This window comes from Chrysemys picta, chromosome 1 (assembly GCF_011386835.1).
Source record: "Chrysemys picta bellii isolate R12L10 chromosome 1, ASM1138683v2, whole genome shotgun sequence".
Lineage (NCBI taxonomy): Eukaryota > Metazoa > Chordata > Testudines > Emydidae > Chrysemys > Chrysemys picta.
Genome location: NC_088791.1, coordinates 77,284,551 through 77,305,429, shown reverse-complemented (window position 1 = coordinate 77,305,429; position 20,879 = coordinate 77,284,551). Strand labels below are relative to the sequence as shown.

General features: G+C 39.2%; 1 protein-coding gene across 2 annotated transcripts in view; it reads right to left on the bottom strand.

Moving 5' to 3' along the window:
* LRRIQ1 (leucine rich repeats and IQ motif containing 1) overlaps nucleotides 1–20,879 on the bottom strand; it is a 158,422-nt gene that overhangs the window by 61,547 nt on the left and 75,996 nt on the right. For both annotated transcript variants that reach the window (XM_065559974.1, XM_005279152.5), the window contains exons 19-23: nucleotides 16,998–17,087; nucleotides 16,001–16,125; nucleotides 15,304–15,399; nucleotides 14,759–14,844; nucleotides 1,931–2,041 (exon numbers count right to left, since the gene is read on the bottom strand). In XM_065559974.1, coding sequence (XP_065416046.1) covers nucleotides 1,931–2,041; nucleotides 14,759–14,844; nucleotides 15,304–15,399; nucleotides 16,001–16,125; nucleotides 16,998–17,087 — 508 coding nt within the window. The remainder of the gene's footprint in view (nucleotides 1–1,930; nucleotides 2,042–14,758; nucleotides 14,845–15,303; nucleotides 15,400–16,000; nucleotides 16,126–16,997; nucleotides 17,088–20,879) is intronic.

Genomic DNA, 20,879 nt, shown 5'->3' with positions numbered 1-20,879 from the left:
GGAAGACATTGGCCTGGTGCTTGTGAGATGGGAGACAAGCAACAATCTGCACAGGTCCTGTTCCAGCCCAACTCAGTGAAACTCTCATGCAGGCTCTTTGTTTTGTGGGGGCCAAACTGAGGCACAGAAAGCTCCGAAGTTGTCCTGGTAGTATCACAACAGCACAAGCAGCTGTTCTCAGGTGTGCTCTTGACCCTAATTCCCATCCCCAACTTAATGCCTTCTGGCAAGCCCATTTGAAGCCATCTTGTGTGCACTAGAGATGCTTTCCTCACACTTGATCAAAATGAAGCAATGTGGCAGCATTCTCAGTCTAACCAGAACCCCTTCAGAGAAAGAGCAGTCACTAATAGCATGCAGTGCTTGTGAGAGTTTGCTGGAAAAAAAACCCAGCCAAGTCACTGATCAGAGGGGAATAGCTGTGGATGACAGGAGAAGTGCCCGGTAGTGGCCTAACTCTGCTTCCAGTGAAGACAATTGGAGTATTACCACTGACTTCAATAGTAGCAGAATTGAACAAACGCTGAGGGCATTTGAAAAGCCCAATCTATAACTTTTATATGTTCTGTTGACATTTCTCATGTATACCCTCAGCCCAAAGGTGAATTCTTTTTGAATGTTCAAGACAATGTTTGAATTGTATGAGAATGGAGAAAAAAATGTATGTTTGTTTTTTTATTTAAAGATTTTATCATATTCTTCTTTTGAATTCACAGAACAGTTTGTAAAAATAAAAAAAGGTCCATTGTCTTCAGGAATGGGTAACTTGAAAAAAATAATAATCAAGAAATGAAGTGAGATTAGAAATGGGGTTATTTTATGCATTTAAATAGGTAAGAAAAAAGGACTGTGTCTGAAATAGATAAGGGTGACACAAGGCCTAAGCTATATTATTTCTCTGGTTACTACCATTCATAGTATTCTATGCTACTGCTTTGTATTTTCTCTGTACAGTGCTTTGTTGCTTATGTAAAATATTTTATTAAATCTGTAGCAGCTGGTGTCATACAGCTCCACCTCCAATCCCACAGCATGTGAGCAGCTCCCCATTTTGTTGAAAGGGTCTTTCACTAAGTCCCCTCTAAGCTACGCAGCTGCGTGGCTGCACAGCAAGCTATCAAGGGCTGTGCAGGCAGGGAGAGGCGCCTCTCCCCCAGTCCCAGCCCCAGAGCTGCTGCGGCCAGGGAGAGGCGCCTCTCCCTCGGCCCCGGGCTACTGAGGCAATAGAGGGCTTGGGGGAGTTCTCTCTCCCTGCCACAGCCCCATGGCAGCCTGCACCCCAAACCTCTATTCCCCACTACAGAGCCTGCACCCCCAGCCAGAGCCCTCAGCCTTCTCCCCGCCACATCCAACCCTCTGCCCCAGCCTTGAGCCCCCTCTTGCACCCGGAACTCCTCATCACTGGCCCCACCCCATAATCCTCACCCCCAGCTGGAGCCCTCACACCCCCCACACCAACCTTGTGCCCCAGTCCTGAGCCCCCTCCCACACTCCGAAACCCTCAGCGCCACCCCCGCCACACATCATCTCCATATTGGTGCACATAACAAAATTAATCCCGCATATGGACATAAAAAATTAGAGGGCACATTGGTTTCACCTCCCTTCTCTGCATGTAGCTTCAAGCATGTCACTTAAAACAACTCCCCCAATTTAAAAGTATTTAGTGCCTGATACAAAGCTCACTGAAGTCAATAGAAAAATTTCCATTGATTTCAATGAGCTTTGGGTCAGGCCTACAGTGCACATTACAAATTAATCACTGGAAAAAAAAATGTATTAAAACTGAAATGTTTCATCACGTCATTTGAGTTGTCCACACACACTTGGAGCCTTCTCTTACTTCTGCATGTTTTTTCATAACTAAAAGAATTGGCCAAAGACATTACAAAATACATAAATAAATATAAAGGGAAACTCCTGTTCATACCTTCAAAGTAACTGCTGGCTGTCTCTTTTGCTGGCTGTCTCTTCCTTGGTGGTTTCACAGGGGGATGTTTATTTTCATTGTTTCTGAACAACGCCAGGCGCACAGCTGGGTCTAGACGACAAGAACAAGTTAAAATCAGAGGTCAGATCTGGCTTGTTCATTCCTTGAAGCAGTTATTCACCTTTTAGTCATGTAATAAAAGAAACAGAATCTCTTGTGTACGTTTTACATTAACAAAAACAATTATATTACTTCTAAAATAAATTAATATAAGTACAAAGAAGCAGCCATATTGACTTGTTTTACATACCTTTAAATGATTTCTAAATCAGCCACCTGTGAAAAGCTAAACTACATTTTAAAAAGATATATATTTTAGGAAATATTTAGAAGTTCTATTTTGAAGGTGGGGATCTCAATCATAAATATTAGGTACACAAATATGTAAACCCCAGTGTTTACAACTTAATAGATAGGTGGAAACACCTTTATTTGAACCAAAGCAAAGAAAATCACAAATATTTTATTATCTGAGGCTAAACTTGAGGAACATAAATGGACCGAAAGCCCTTTAACATATCCTATCCTGTTCTATCCTGTTCAAAGTAGAGGTGGCCTTCAGCAGCCTGTGGAAACATACTCACCATAATCATTCCCATAATTACCAGGCTACATAGTCTTAAGTCTTCATAACTTCTCATTCCCACACCAGAAGAACTTACAATTTATATAAGAAAAGCAAAACCAATACTGGACAACAGTTCAGGAGAAGGGAGTTTTGCAGTTTATTAATGATGGGAAGGGAGGAGGAACTGCTTGAACAGGTGAATTTAAGGAGGGCTATGAAGGAAAGTGAGTGCTTGAGAACAAGGAGAGAGTCTCACACACAGGGGGCAGAATGAAATAAGCTAAAGTCAGGTATCTGGAATAGGAAATGAAGAAAGGGGTGGGAAGAACACAAGAACTGGAAGAAATGCAGAGTTAGAGTGGGAGGCATTGTATAGGATCATGTAGGTGAGTATGGTAAGTTTGAACCTGAAGATAGGGTTGCCAACCCTCAAGGATTGGCCTGGAGTCTGCAGAAATTAAAGATTAATCTTTAATTGAAGATTAAGTCATGTGATTAAATCTCCAGGAATACGTCCAACCAAAATTGGCAACCCTACCTGATGCAGTAAACAGTGTGAGACCCAAAGGAGGGAACCAAAGGAAAAGGTCATATGGTTAGTGAAGGGGGGAGGAGACTGCAAATGAAGGAAGAAAAGAGATTGTTACAAGGTGATGGATTGGTTTTTAGCAGTGACAAGGCTTTTAGCAGTGGGGACAATGAGGAAAGGATGTAGCTTGAGGACAATGAAGAGAAAAAAGACTAGAATTTAGCAGGAAAAAGAATGAGTAGGCAGGCAGGGTAGAAGGATTAGGGAAGATGGGAAGTGCAGTTTTGGAGAGAGTGGGTGTATCAGACTGATAATGTCAGTTTCTCCATTATGAGACTGTTACCGAGGGAGCCGGGGGAGGAGGAGGCTTTAGTGGGGACAGCATTACTTCTTAATCAGTGAGGGTGTCAGAGCTTCTGAGAGCCAGCAGCAAAGTATGTAGCTCTTTGGAGGGGTGAGGGTGAGGGGAAAGACAGCTAGGTCTATACATGTTGGACCCTAATCCCTCCAAAGTCAAGGTGTGTTTTTCCACTAACTTCAATGGCAGCAGAATTAGATTAGAAAATTGGCTGGAGTCCCTTCATGCCAGGAAAAAGGGCTGGAGTGGCTTGAAGGGGCCCTAGAAGTTCTAGTTCTGCACATGGGAGGATTCCCTTGGTGCAAGTACTCCAGACCCAGGACCCCATCACAAGTCCTATGGTAGAGGTCATGATAGGGGCATGGCTGGGGGTGGGGGAGGGATGTGTGTCGGGGGTGAGGGAGGCTTTTTTAAGAGCTTCCAATCATGGTGCAATCTCTATTGGTTGAAGGAACAAATTCACAATAATTCAATTCAGTCTCTAGTTCAGGAGTACTCTTGGATTCCTTGCTGACACTAGGCTCTCACACAGCAGCATCTAGAAGTAATACTTTTTACCATCTCTGATTGGCTAAAGGACTCCAGAGATCTGGCTTCAATTATTAAACTGAAACTACTGAAAGGCACTCTGATACTATGGTCATGAGCATGGTATAAAAACGTATACAGAAACAGGGACTGCAGCGTACCGAATCCGGAGATTCCAGGCAGTGCTGTGGTCTTTAGGGCAGTCTGGAGGATGCTGCCATATCTTAGGCCTCCAATGGCTGTCTATGTTATAGTAATGACCTCTTCAGCCTCTGGAGGAGCCAAGGATTGAGATGCCACAAAGGAAGTGTAAAGTCACCTTAGCCTGAACCCCTACCCTTCTGGCTGCAAGTTTCATCAGCCTTTCTCTCAAGGTTAGCTCCATTAACTAAAATCAGACATTTTAGAGTGTTTCAGATAACTAGATTATATCTGTTGAGGAACCGGACTACTGGGATAACTTGTTAACTGTGAATATTTTAGCAGTTATGGTAGGTAGCTAGATCAGTCAAGTATTTCCATTTTGGCAAATCACCAAAATCTTTATTAATATGGCATTCTTAGTGTCAACAAATGCTTACAGTACTCGGTCATACTGGTGTAGAGGTTCATAACTAATATCTAAAATACAGTAACAAATAATCAGTCCTTGTTACAATATACAAGAGAATTTATCCTGCACTTCTTACTATAACTCAATAAAAATATTGCAGCTGTATAACTATATCAGTCATGCACATATCATTTTAATTTCAGAGATCCTTTTCTCAATAACTTTAGCTGGCAGAAAAGCTATATGAAATATAAAAATATTAAACTATAGTGTAATTCATTACTGTATTTTCTATAGTTATATAATGAGACCCATTGTTATGTACAGTACGACACACAGTGAGAAAGGTAGAGAAGAATATTTTCTGTACTAATTGTTTCCCCCAAACCAAACCTGTAATGTGCAATGAAAAACCAGACACGTCAGCACACTACTTTAGAACAATTTCAAATATGGTAACTTTCTTGAGGAGGGTAAAAGACCAAGTTACCAAAATTGACAGATTAGAAATTCACAAAACAAAATGTGATAAAGGATTCCTAGGTTTCTTTTCTGATGTTCCCAACAGATTATTATAAATTGTTTTGCTTCTTGGGTCTATTGAAGCTATTCTAAACTTGCTATGTCTAAAAGCTTTAGAAATGGAACTTTTTCACATTCAAACCGGCCTAGTTACACCCATGAAAAAGATGACCAGTCTAACAGTACAGTGCATTAAGGACATTTGGATGAAGTCACATAAAATGGCTAATATCACCCAAATTATTCTATAGTTGATCTATGTATAAGATTGTCAAAGTAAGTACTGAAGGAGATATGTATATTGGGAAGAGAGCTATGGAAACTGTTCTGAGAGATTTATATCAGATAGTCTACTTTTGAGCTCTGCAAAATAATTTAAATAATCTACTGAGATTTATCACAATGCTAGAGTACTTAAATTACACCTACATGGATCACCTGAATCTAGGGTGACCAGATGTCCTGATTTTATCGGGACAGTCCTGATATTGGGGACTTTGTCTTATATAGGTGCCAATTACCCCCCACCCTCATCCCGATTTTTCACCCTTGCTATCTGGTCACCCTACCTTAATCATTGCCTCCAGCTCTTTTGATATTAAAAAGAACCCTTTTTAAATCTAGTCTCAAATTAAGGCAATATTACTTCAATTATTTTATGATACTAGTGTTTTTAAGTATCAGAGAAATGGGGAAATGGATTAGATTTTATGTTTTTATTACAGACAATCAACAAATGTTTTAGATTTCACACAGAGGAACTGCAAAAGAGTTAAACAGTTCAGAATTACATTGAGATCTTACTGGACTCCTGAATACTTGTTTAAATGTGGTTTATTTGTTGATGATTTGTACTGAATATCTGGAAACTAGGGAGGTAATTTAATGCACACATTTTGGCAGACTCCAGATATAAAAGATAATTTGGACAAACATTATAAATGTGATAGAAATACTATGGAAATTCATGTTACTGCCTAAGCTGGCATTTGTTACATGACATCGTGGCAAAACTTTAATTGGGTTGTCACTGATTTTGGGTGTGGGGAAAAATTAAAAAAATGAAAATAGGTATTATTGGTACCAGTTTTAAAGAGTTGATATTTTAAAATTGCAAATACTGCATCATGTGAAGGAGGATTAGTCCGAGTAAGTTCAATGGGAGAGGGACCATCATTTTGTTCTGTGTTTGTATTGTGCCCATTACAATGTGGTACTGGTCCATAATTGGGGCTCCTAGGGACTGCTGCAATACAAAGAATAACTAAATAAATAAACAGACAACAAAATGGAAGCATTTTATTTCTTACAGCAGATGAATTTCTTGCATCCATTAAGGAAAATTCAGGAATAAGGGTATTTGAATTCATATCAGAGGTACAGATGGTGAATGATGTTCAGTTCACTAGAGTTGTTTTGTATTCTCAGAGAATCTTTTAAATCTGAATGTAGTTAATGTAGTATCTTTCAAAGATGAAGAAAACAGACTGACCGAACAATACTTCTTGTCCTGTGACAAATCAATCAGTTGTTTCAGTTTTATCTGACTAGTCAAGTCTCAGCCTTAACTTCTCCTTTGTCTCTTCTTGTGTTTCTGCCTGGGTGGCAGCAGAAGTATCACTTCATTTTGTCAATCACTGACAAACTTTGCCTCCAGAAAGGAAATGGTTAAACAAGTAACAGTACAGCATGGCAGAAGATAGCAGCTGAAAACAGTTACTCCAGGCCTCTGGCCATCATAAAAAAATTTGTTAAAAGAAAAAATAAATTAACTTTATTAAAGTTTTTGAATTTCCTTGATTTTGTGGATTTGATGATAGCCCCTTAAATCCCAAAGTTAAGCCAGAGACTCTGTTCTCTTGTGCCAAGGTATCTTTAAGGGCTCTGTGATCTTATGAATCATAGATGTTTAGTACCCAGGCACAATGAAGTGCATTACTGTCTATTGCATTTAGGTTTTTAATTAGAGTTCTGCAGGATTTCATGCATACTTAATAAATGGGAATATTTTTGATATTTTGCCGCTTCTACTTGGCTGCAAAAATTTCTAGTATCTTGCCCACACGTCTCATATTATTTGACAGTCAAGAAAAAGTAGTTGATGTGGACATAGTGGAGATATAAAACACGGCATACATTTGTTATGGTTAAAATACAGGCCACGATTTTAACTATTTATATCTGCATCCATAACCATAATAGACTGGAGCATAATCCACACTGGAGGTACTGGTCCAGTGCAATATGTACTCATTGTCTGCACACACTCCACTTTGTAAGGAGAGGGTACCTTTAGCTCTCCCTAATGATACAAGCCACAGGACTTAGGGCACTTACTAGCATCCTTCAGACCTGTCTTTCCTTGTGCAAAGCTTCTTGGGCCCAGACACAGCATGACTCTGTAGAAGACCCCATGCCCTGCAGGTCTTGTCTTAAATTTTTTCTAACCCTGTGCTCAAGGTTAAGATTGGTAAAAACCTCACATTTTCTTAGAACTCCTGCACTGGAATCTGCTCCACAAAGTTTCAACAAATACACAAGTAGAATGCATATACATAAAGTCTCCCCATAAACTAAGCTTTTGGGGAAGGCAAACCCCATAACTGGCTCATGTTAATCTGCAAAAACTGCACAGAGTCTCTAGGTGTGCTTTCAGTGCACATCCCCTTCACCAATATCACCAAAGTACCCCATGCTCCCCCCTATTTACCCAGTGCTTCCAGCTGCAGCTTTAGACCCTCTCAAGTCCTGACCTGAGGGGAGAAGAGGTCTCCTTAGTTTGAGGCCTCTCTGTGATCAGCCCCAGCTAGCCCTGTCCCTCTGATCTCCCCTTTCTCTCTTTTTTCCCTTTGCACGTCCTTCCTGTGCCTTGTATCAGCCCTGGGCTGATGAGCCAAGTGAGTTCATTGATCCCATCAGCTTCTCCTGGGTACTAATTAGCCTCTAAGCGATCAGAGTGCAGGCTCATCTATTCACTCCCTGCACTCTGTCACAGGGCCGCTGAATCGGTACACTCAGTCATAAAGTGCACCTACCACTGCTGGAGCTGGATGCACCCGAGCAACAGAAGTCAGGGATGATTTGTGCTCCCATATTATGGACTTGCATGGCCCAGTAGAAGAGGTGGAATAGTATCTCTATAAATGTGCTTGTACGGGTGGGACGGGGGAAAAACAGGGCTAGATTGCCATGCAATGTTATTATGAATATCACGATGTCTTATGAAATGGGTGGGAAGTGAGTCATAGTATGGGTTCAATAAGGAAGTGATTGACATGTGGCTTGGTTTACCTAACTGTATAGGAATAGTGTTTGCTTACTAATTCTTAATTGTTCCTGACCTTATGTTTAACTTTATTAATTCAAATCTTGGTTGTATTATGAGATACAGTGATAGCAATAAACTTTCTTGGTGACCTAAAAGGTTTATATATATACACACATGCTTTAAAACAGTGCAGCAGTCACACAGCCAGGCAGGACAGCTGCCATTATAACACCAAAATACCAGTTACAAAAGAACATCGCCAAAACATGTCCCCAGGCTTCCCTATTCTCCTTTCCCCTCTTTCTTCATTTTCCATACAGTTGGTGCCGCAGGAGGTGGATGGAGGTATTCACAGGAGAGGGGATCAAGATAGAGGGCCGCATTGGGTTTCGTTTGCCCTGCCCAGCTGCTCATGGGGACAGACTGAATGGGCCACCCAGACATGGAGTTTTTGCAGCTGTTTTTGGACTCAGGGTATGTCACAGGAGAATCAAACCATAGTGTGGGAAAGACAGCAGGAGCCAGTAATCTTGCAGCTATGACTAAGATGAGCAGCTCAAACAGTTCTTTCTGCTGAGTCCTGTCCTTAGCCACTGTTCCTCCTCCTGCACAGATACTCTGTTCTCAGCCTTTCCTCCTGCCTCTCAGAATGCCTTTTCTCCAGTCTTAAGTCCCTGTGTTTCTGGTACTGGACTAGCTTGTCAGCCCTCTCAAGAACATCAACCATCAGTACATAGAAATGTTTCCTCTTGGAATGGTCCATGAAGGTACTGATATCGAGCTGTGGAGGTACAGCAGCTAGTAGTGGGGACTGCAATAGGACACAACATAGAGGGTATCAAATATCTCAGTAGAGGACCCCAGAATTATTTCTTGTGGAATTTCAGGGACATAAAATGTTACATTTCAAAACTGAACAGCAATATACTGTGAAATGGATGCTTCAGTCCACAGAATCTCCCTAGAGACAGCCTGGGTAACCACAATTAAAGTAGTGCAGACACAATGGTAAATAAAAATGCAAAGCTGTTTTTGTTTTACAAAAGTTCCATAATTACTTGGGTTGGAGAGAGAGGGAGGGGGACTGGTCGGTGGCCTTGCTACAAAAGGCTTTTTTTTTTTTTTTAAATCATTTCAGGCCTTTCATATTTTGGGAGGACATAACTGTTCTTATGGTGCCCTATAGGCAAAGGAAGATGTTATTCGAAGCTGCTGGTTGTAAATCTGCATTGTATGCATCAGAAATATTCAAACATATAGCGATTGAACGACACATCTATGAATGGAGTGGGCTGGTGAGCTACCCAAGTGACCCTGGAAAAAACATGCTTCCACACAATGTGACTAACTATCTGGAATTCTTGTTTCAGGAAAAGTTTGCAGCTATTAGCAACCAGGATTGGGTCAGAATTCATGACTGAATTAACAGAATGATGAGTTATCTTACTCTGGTATGGCTGCATTTCTCCTTCCCCCCCACAGCACATTTCTGGACTAAGCTTCAAACCCCAGTCATACTTGGGACAAATGATTGTGTCATCTATGGACTTCATAGACTACCTTTAACTGAAATTAATTAGTTTTGAAAATGGATCACATTTCCCTAAACACACAGTTCATTTTTATAGGCAGCTCCATAGACCATTGAGTGATTACAGTGCGGCAAATGCAAATGCACAGCAATGTAATTATTATTTTTATGAAACAGGAATGGGCCTAGCAAAAAATCTGTCTTTCCAGTAAAAATCCTCTTTCAAGGTGTTTATTATGGTTTGCACTTCCTGGTCGTCATTTTGAACTCCATGTGATGTGGAGGTGGAGGGGAAAGGAAGGCAGAATGCCAAGCTCCTGACATACAATCTGCCATTAGTGAATACACGCTGCTAGTTGGGACTTCTCATAACTTTTGCATTGGTTCTTAGACCAAGAATCCCTCTCATTATTGTAGTAATAAACATTACATTGGAGCCAGAAACTTTCCGGGCTCAGGGGCAGCTTTTGTCCCTTCTGTGTCTGCTGCAGGCTCCGCAGCAGGCTATTCTTCAGGGAGTGCATCAAACAGCTTCTCTGAGTATGGACCCAGAATTTGCTGATGATCCTGTTCCAAAGCATGCTCTGGGACTGGTTTTAGCAACAAAGTTACTTCATGGTCTTCACTCAGTCCCCGCTGCTTGTTCTTATCAGTCCCCATGCTGGATTCTGGGGCCAAAAGGGCACCAACCTGGCTGACCAAGTCATCATGCACCACAGTTGTCTCTGTGCTGGGCACAATGCCCAGCACCCGGTTAAACTCCTCATAAAACTGGGACAATGTCTACAAGTTGCCCCAGGCGCAGTTCTGGTCCCTGGTCTTCCGGTATGTACTCTTGTGCCATTTAATCTGCTGTCTGCACTGGTCACCAGTCAAGTAAATTTACAAAGCTGCTAGCTTCTTCGCTGTCTGCTGGTATGCATGAGCATTCCTGATACTTTTACTAAAGTCCACATTTTTTCTTGTCTCGCTTCAGAGAGTCACCAAAATCTGGTTGTGCTCCGATGATCACGAAGCAGCAAAGACTGCAAAGGGCTTGTTCTGGCCTGTATCCCTTGCAAACACAGAAGGTTCCATGCTGGTGTGTTTTCAGCTCAGTGGTCAGAAGACTATGAATGAAGTGGAATGGTGAGCTACCCAAGAGACCCTGGAAAATACATGCTTCCACACAATGTGACTAATTATCTGGAATTCCACTCACGCATCACACTACTCGTCACAGCTCCATAAGAAGCAGATATATGGAGAGAAGAAGGGAACAAGTCCCCTCACCAGAGAGCATCAGGACCCAAGATGTTCATTACAATGCTAATCCCATCCAAGTTCCACTGTGGTAAATAAGTAGGCATTTTAAAGCTCAGCAGTCTCTCGTTGGAGTCTGTTTTTGAAGTTTTTCTGTTGTAATATAGCCACCCGCAGGTCTGTCACTGAATGACCAGACAGGTTAAAGTGTTCTCCCACTGGTTTTTGAGTATTATGATTCCTGATGTCAGATTTGTGTCCATTAATTCTTTTGCGTAGAGACTGTCCTGTTTGGCCAATGTACATGGCTTCAAAAACAGACTCCAACGAGAGACTGCTGAGCTGGAATTGATATGCAAACTAGACACAATCAACAAAGGATTGAATAAGGACTGGGAATGGCTGAGCCATTACAAACATTGAATCTATCTCTCCTTGTAAGTATTCTCACACTTCTTATCAAACTGTCTGTACTGGGCTATCTTGATTATCACTTCAAAAGTTTTTTTTCCTCTTACTTAATTGGCCTCTCAGAGTTGGTAAGACAACTCCCACCTGTTTATGCTCTCTGTATGTGTGTATATATATCTCCTCAATATATGTTCCATTCTATATGCATCCGAAGAAGTGGGCTGTAGTCCACGAAAGCTTATGCTCTAATAAATTTGTTAGTCTCTAAGGTGCCACAAGTACTCCTGTTTATTTTTATTGTGTTTTTGTTTGTAAATAATGTATAGAGCAATGAAGGGACATATTAGATGTTCTCGAAACCTGCTTCTTTATAGCATTTAATTAACATTGTAGGTGCATACTTTGTACTTTATCCTCAGATTGGTGGGAATGTCTATATCAATGAGTTTGTATTATTTTAATATAAGTATTAAATTTTTGAATGAAATTAGTTGAAGCTATGTTAGGAAGAAATAGTGCCAAATAACATAACATTCAATCTGGAGTTTAGGAAAAGATCAAACATAAAAAAAACTGAACAAGATATAATGAGGATAAGTATAATAGTGAGGTGTGGATGACTGGACGGTGGCTGAGGATCAGTTTAGAGAAGATGGAAAGGATGTGATGCTGGTTGCTATGGAAACAAGAGGAAATGATGGGGCTGACAATTGCTTATTGTTTAAAGAGGTTGTTACCTGCCTTTTGTTAGTAAGAGGCACATGTTCTGGGGATATCCAGCTGCATGAGAGGTTCAACTGACAGAAGTGACCCAAGGTGGTGGTGGTGGTTTTTTAAAATGGTCTGGTTAAGAGATTGTGACCTCTCTCATTCTTAAAAAGGATGTTGACATTGCCAAATATCTTTTTTCCCCTCAAGAATGGAGTTACTGCAATTTGTTCTACATGGGGCTGCATCTGAAGACCACTCATCCCTAAGTAGGGGAGAGTGGCAGCCACACACAGCTTGTTGCAGCTCCCTGATTCAGAACAAGGGGTCTCAGAACAAGTTAGAACAGGACTCCTCCCGCTCTTACTTAAGCTTCTGGTGTAAGGTCTCAGTTTCACCATGCCCTCAGCCCATCCCTGCTATTCCCTTTCTGTTTCTCCTCCCCAGCGCACATGCTGGGAGGGACGTAGGAGACAGCTATGCTTGTGGAGAACCCCCCTATACAGGGTAAATTTTCCACTGGGTTTTTCTGACCAGTATTAAGCCACTTCACATAAGCAGCACAAAGAAACTTTGGCAGACTACAGAATCCAGCCCAGAAAGTTCTGAATGTAATTGCTTGTTTACATACTTAGTGCTGCTTCTGGCAAGGAGGGATTGACAGCTGTGCTTCAGTATCTGCACTAGTGTCCAATTCAGATCAGGGTGCAACTGCAAATGTGGGTTTTAAGTCAAACTCCATTTAGATATGACTACCTTAGAGTCTGCCTCTTTCACCATGCTGTACCAGAGCAGTTCAGATGAAGAGAGGTACTTGACCTAACAGCCCAGGGGATTGAAGGTGGGCATTTTCTGTGAGGGGGCACTGACACTGAAAATCAGTGCTCTCCTTTGCCTGGATGGAATATGTGGAAAGGGGATTCTTTACTGGGTACTCATGGAAGGAGATATCTTGCAACTATACAACAGATCAGGTCTATACAGATTTAACAACTCAAATTGTAAAGTTTTGTTAACTTTTTAAACACTAGTCACGTGCTTATGAGAGTTTTCCAGTGCAGCACTTTCGAGAAACAAACAAAACAAAACCCCCTCCAATCATCTGAATATAAAAACATCCAAAAAATCCTCTAGAACAATAATAAAAAATAGGATAATTGAATTTGATACTCGCAAACCATTTATGACTGAATTAATCACTACTAATATAAACCAGACAACATATGGAGAAAAGATGATATAACCAAATAGACTTTATTCATTAAAAATGATACATGGGCCACCAAGTTATACATATGTCAAACATTCAGCTGGCCACCAGATATTTATGGTTTTGTGGCGGCGCAGTGTGGTAGGGCGCGGTGGGAAACTATAAAGGATTAAATAATGTTTTAGCCTCCTGCCCATTGTCTTTTCCTCACCCATAAGGAAAAGATTACAGTAACTGTATGCTACCTTTTATTTAAATCTAGAGCTCTATCTGTCATAAGTAGTCTTAGGTGCTGGTACTTGGCTAGGGAAGGGGGGAATTGCAAACTTTTCTTAACTTTACCTTTTTATTTGTAAGTGGTGTTTCCCCCCTTGAGTGAAAAATACTCTTGAACTTAAAAAAACAAAAAACAACCAACCACCACTTGACACAAAACAGGGATTTCCCATGTTATGCAGTAATGGAAAATGCATTATAGCCAGTGGTGTATTCCAAACGTATCACCAAAGAGTTAAACATTATTAATGGAAGGATTTCTCAAGACAGCTTACCATGACTAATGAACTTAAAGGTGTTCACCAATAATCAACTAAGATATTTTATCCTTTCCTGTATTGACAGCTGTATACACAGAGAAAATTCACAGACATAAGAGGTGACCATGCAGGGAAGGAATCATTTTAACATCAGACAGAAAGAAGAGGAGAGCGCCTTCCAAGATTCACAGAATCATCTCTGAAGCTTGAATGCCAAATTATGACCAATTCTAGAGACACCAAAAACTGTGAAACCTTCACAAATGTATATCAATAGCACTTTACGAAATCAAGAGCCGGAGATGATAGGTATGATTACAGATACAGAAATGTTTTTAGGACAGACTTTGAAGCATATCAAACAGATATAAAACTACCCAAACTGAGCAATGCTATTATAACTTGAGATATCCTCTTGAAGGAAAAAAAAATCTAATCAGTACAAAAATACAGAAATACAAACTTTATATCTAGCAAAGGGAATACACAGAACACAATGAAACAAAGTTCCCATTTCATACATTTGTCAAATATTACTCTCAATATTCACCAGAGTACTTCTTCAAATATTAATATATTGAACATATAAACGAAATAAACTTCCTTTTATGATGATTTAATATGTTCATTTCTGAAGCACATTCCTCCCTCCCTCATATTAATGTGTGAAGTGATCTAAGAAAATACAAGCAACATTTCTATAAGTGACAACCTGCTTTCAGATGAAGAAGTAGAGACCTGCTGTTTCCAACATTTTATACATATTCTTATGTAACATATATTGTAATAGCACTGTTGACTTACCTAGATTTTTATTACTAGATTTCTTGGATTTCATTTTATGGGCCCTCTTCAGCATTAGCTGTGCAGTGGCAATATCTTTAAAACCCCTAAGGGAAGGTGATATTTTACTATCAATATATACACATTTTCACATATCAACTGCACAGCTCTCTCTATATATGTGTGTGTGTGTGTGTGTGTGTGTGTGTGTGTGTGTGTATCTATATAGATACACACACACACACACACACACACACACACACACACACACACACACACACACACAGTTTTCACACAGAATACAGCAAGCGCACAGGACATCTCATGTATGATACTTGACACACTGAACTACAGAGATGCTTGCAATGCTCATCTTAAACAGTTAAGAAATTGTAGTTAATTGACTTGGTATCTCACATGCTGGTTAAAAGTTTAAAATAATATTTTTGACATATAGAAATAAATACCTACTTAACCAGGGTACCTATTAAAAGCCTCTACATCTATAGTTCCTGATGTGTAGAATTCATGTTAAAAACAAAAAAGTAGGATAGACTTGGACATACCATTCTTCTGAAATTTTCTCTTCTTTTTCCGATTTGAAAGACAATTTATTTTTGGGCTGCAAGTCAGAGAGACGTGACATAGCTCTCTTCTCTGATCTGAAGAAAGAGTAGCAGAGCAGTACTGAAATCTGGGTCAGTAGTAAAAGTATGGTGTGATGGCATTGCAGCCTTTATTATTCTGCAAACTATTTATGCCTTCTGAAACTCAGAAATAAAAACTTCTATTTTAATACTCCTGGAAGGCTTTATCTTTGAGAGTAATTAAAAGTTTACCATCAATTTTGAATGTTTACATTTCAGTTACAATGAAGCATATTTCAGTCCTTTTCTGCAAAGGAATACAGCACTGTGAGAAATACTTTTAAATTCTTATCTGATAGGTGTCTGTATGTTAAGGCCTACATTATAAGATTTTTTTTAACATTTTATTATTTACATATTTATAGCCTTTTATTCTTATAACTTTTATATTTTAATTAAATGAACATTAAATTACTGCAAACCTAATAGATTGTATTTGTTTTATTCAGTTTTAATAAGTGCATTTACTTACAAATCAGTAATTATCTGAGTTACCAATCAAACAGTTGCAAAAAGCACCACAAAGAGGAGTACTAATTACTCTTCCAGTGTTTATTCTGGTATCTGCCAGAGCAGGTACAGGTAGTAATAAAAAAATCAAATCATTTTGGCTTACCTGGTACTAAACTGGGTTTTTTCTGATGACAACGAATGTGGTCTCTCATCACACTGCCAGGCTTCATGTGGAGGCCATAGTAAATTAAATGAATTATGATCTGAACTTAAAGGCCTAGCATACTTCTAAGTAAGGAAATATTAAAAAAAAAAAGAAAAAGAAAAGAAGAAAAAAAGTCAGTGAATAGTATTATAACTTTGGCTCTGATCCTACAAATGCTTATTCGTAGGCTTGACTTTATGCACACGAGTAGCGTCGTTGATTTTAATGGGGCTATTCGCAAGTGTAGTTAAACATGAGTGTGTTTGCAGAGTCATGCCCTTTGTTTGTATTTCAGAGGTATAGTAAAAACATGATAGGTCCATCATAGACCTTATCTTAAATTAACTAAATGCTCTATGGAATATTGCAAAAAGATGGTGAGTTTAATTATATCACAAAAGCAAAAAAAGTTTAACGCACTGCACATTTATGAATATCCATTATTTTAATCCAGGCAAAAATATTTTAAAGAATACTTTATAGCATATAGCAGAAGAAAAATGGAAAAAACCTAAAACAAAAACAAAAACACCCCAGAAAGCTGAAACTTCAAAGTTTATCAAATAACTAACAGACATTACAGTTCAATGACCTTTAGCTGTTCTGAAAGTCCTCAGCTGTTGCTATATAATGCAGGACTTTAGTATTTTTAAAGTACTGTGTCAACGAGCAATTTTTAATCCATTGCCAAATGTGCAGATGAAGCACATCATCTTTTTTTTTTTGAGCTACTGTGAAGTAAAGTGTTGACAGAAATCCAAAATAAAGAAAAATTTAAGCAAATGAAAGAAAAGCTACATGAAAAATTACATCTGGGGATGAGGAGGAAGTCAGAGGCTTCTAAAAGTAATTGTGTTTTTCAAGTCAATAAATTGAAGTATTAATCACTCCAGTGTAGCATATCCTCAAGGAATGAACAAAGACTGAAGACTAAGAAGTTTCCATGACATGTTACCTTTGGCCAGTGCAGCTGGTTTGTGAGCAGCAGTGTTTTTGAAGGGAAGCGGGTGGAATCCAAAGCTAGCCATTCTCTCTCTAAGGCAGCCTGTATGAATGAGTAAAGTCAAATAATGCACTGATAAAAAATAGTTTAGTTTAGTTTTGATAATTTCTACAAAGTCTCTTTTAAATTGTCTTGCATATTGATTCAAATGTGTTCAGGTTGTATATCAGAATACATCTGCAATGCAATCACAGTCACAATTCCAAAGTGCTGCATTGGATTGATTTTTATTATTATTTACTATTTGTATTATCGTAGCATCTAGGACCATGATCATGGACCAAGACCCCCATTGTACTAGGTGCTGTAGAAATAGAACAAAAAGACACAAATAAATCCACAATTAATAGTTATTTTCACTCAGATGTTTCTATCCTCTTCTCAAATTCTCTTTATTTTACTCCAACACCTTTGCTAAAATAAGCAAATAAGAGCCACTAAAGCAGAAAACTACAGAGCTAAAGTAGTTTTCAAATATTAATATAAAGGACACAGAGAAGCTTGTTAGCTTTTTTTGAACAATTAATATTTTAAATCCCTGTGTGAGTGCCTGATTCTGTCACCCTTACTCATGTTGAGTTGTACCTATCTGGTGAAGAGTCCCACTGAAATCAATGTGTCAGACTGTGCAAACATTCACGCAAGTAGTCCAACTGATTTATAGCCTAATGGAACAACTTGCAAGGGTCGCAGAATCAGATCCTGAAGGGTATCTTATTTTTTCCTAATTTAAAACTCAGCCAGACTAACTTTTTTCTTACACTTCATTGACTTTTTGACCATATTTTCTTTTAACACTTTTAGACAAGTGATAGAAATGCACATCCTGATGAGAATAAGTAAGTACCTCCAAGAATCTGGCTTCTCTTACTGAAGTATCAGCCACTCAGATTGCTCCCACTTCAGCAGCAAAGAATCTTGGGGTTCATTCTAATTCTATTTCCGCTTCCAAAAAAACTCTAATTTATGTGGCTAGAACATCTTTCTCCCATTTATGGAATATTATTAGGTTGCATTCATTTCTGCCTCCATCAGAACTCCCAGCTTTGAATACCTTAAGACATGATTACAGTAATTCTTTATTGGCTAGCATGCTTAACAAGTGTTTGCATAACCTTACATTGTTGAACAATGGGTGCTGCCAGGTTCTTTCTGAAGAAGAGATGACAGGTTCATATTTCACCTATTTTGAACAGGTAACCTTGGATGATGGTCAAATACTATTTATACTATTAATACTACTCATTTTAAAACAGCTCTGATGTATATGTACTATATGATGTTGAATCACCATCCTTCCTCCATACTTACTCAAAAATTCCTGTAACAAGGTTTTTTAGAGTGTATATGCAAGTTTTAAATCATAAGAACTCTTCCATGTTAGACTTCTTGTTTCTGTAACTACCTTAAGCTTGATATGACGGTTAACCATATTTGGTATTTGGGATTTAATTTTTTTAAAAATCTAGATCAGATTATATTCCCTCTTCATTTATATCTGATGTATCATCACTCTTCTTTCCCATTTATTGCGTAATTTCAAGAACAAAGTTTTGTAGGTTTTCCTTTAACCCCCTTCACATCAGTTGCATGTTAAGGAAATAGCAGTGTGATAAATTGAAAACATATTTGCCAAATAAATTTATCATGTACCTATGATTGTCTCATTTGCCCTCTGTCCACTGATCAATCTCCTTTGGAACTTATTCTAACACTCCTAACCAGTGAGCAGCTTCAAACCGCTCCCATTTAAAAACAAAAAAATCAAAGTGCCACTCTAAATGTGGATTCTGTCTTTGCACTCCACACCTTAAAAGCCACCTATCTGAGATGCAAGATGGACAATGTTTAGACTCAGAAACAGTGACTAATTCAAGGTTTGATATGTTTATGACCCAGTAGAGCTAGACTTGGGAGCGTCCCAGATTTCCACACAGAATTTGCTTCTAAGCTTTGGAATGGTATCTCAGGACATCAGACTTTAAAAGTATATACTTATTGTTGGCTTGTGTAGTTTATCTGCTGTGGGAAGAAGTTTTGAAGCTAAAAATCTCTTCAATCTTGACAAAAAGAACAATTTTAGATGGAGTCAAATTTGTGTATTTTTCTTAAAATTAAATGAGATTATCAAACATCTCATTTGGAAATAGGTATTAGTTTACAAATGAGTACTCTTCATGCCCTCTTTAATTTGTACTCAGCTTCAATTAACTAGCAGAAAAACACTTATAATTGTTCAAATGAGCATCCCTACATTCATCCCGAGTCCAGTCCTGCAATCATCACAAGTAGTCTCACTGACACTAGAAGTTCTGCTCCAAAAAGCAGCTATATAAAGATGTAGACTTCTTATTCAAAAATCTCCTCCCTCTCTGTTAGCAATATAAAGTCAACACAGATAAGTGTGTACTGGAGTTTATTATTTCTTCTCCATATTTGTCAGGAGACTGGGTCATAGGCGATCAGCCCTAGTGGTCAAAACAGGAGTCAGGCCTAGTGGCTAGATTCCAATTTCCAGAGCCAAGGGTTGAGACAAGGCCAGAACCAGGATCGAAGGTCAGAACCAGAGTCAGAGTCCAAAGGTTGAGCCAGAGCTAAGGGTTGAGGCACTGTTGCAGTCAGGAATCAGAGTTGAGTGTTGAACCGGATTACAAGAAGTCACAGAAGGCAGGAGCAGGGCTGGTTCTGAGGGAGGAACAAGGCAGGGACTGGATGGGAACAAGGCTGGATGTAGGGCAGGGCCCGGGCTGAAGCTGTGGAGGAGCAAAGCAGGAGCAGGGCTTGGTGAGACAAGCATAGGGAGTCAGAAAGTATGTGGGCATGTGCGTTGAGCAGTCAGCAAGCTACAGTTCCTGTTGATCTTCAGAACCGGCCTGCTGGCTGCCTCATCCAGTCATGCAGGATGGTCTGTCAGGCAGCCCAGATGGCTCGTTAGGGTGTCAGAAGTACTGAGTAGGCACAGCTGCAGTGCCTTGCTCCTGATAATACTGAATTCTAATCAATCTCTCTTGGGTAAATCACACTGAAGCTACTTGTGGTCCACAGCCATATTTGAAAGGAGATTCTGCAAAACATTTATTAATGCAGAATAAGATCCAAGCTTGACTCTCACATCTCTGGTCAAGTTTGTAGACCTGGCAGTTTAAGTTTCTAGTCTAAACTGAGCTCATTTGCTACGGAAATCAGTCAACAAAAATAAACATAGAAGCCTAGAAGGCTTTAAGTTTTGAGGACTTCAGTAACTCAGCCAGAGATTATGGGTTTATCATCAGAATGGGTGGGTGAAGTTCTGTGGCCTGCGGTATGCAGGAGGTCAGACTAGATGCCACTATGGTCCCTGCCTGGAGTATGGATTGGATCCTTTTGTTTTAGAGATGCATTATTTACGAATATTCTTTCTTTGGCTTTTAAATGTATGTTGAAGCCTTACTGTAATTTTTAAATTCAGCTTTTACCATTTACTAAATTTTATATCAATGTTACTATTTTAATAGTGTTTTCATTTGTTTCACTAATTGTACATAAAATATAAAATGTCTAAAGCTGTCTGGTAAAAAGAGACACCACAGTACAGAATGGTAAAGCATTATTCAAAGGTATAAAAGGTACAGTAACTAACAAAACATTACAAAGACAATTGATTTATCATTAAGATCAGATTTGTTAATATGAAGCATTTGGCACTACTAAGAATGTACTGTGTATTAAAAATATACTAAAATGTCATTTACTTTGGCCAACAACAATAAACACATCACTGATTTTCAAAATGTATGTTATTCTATTATGTTTATCCCTAGAGATTTCTACAGTACCAAGCTCAAGAGACTCCTG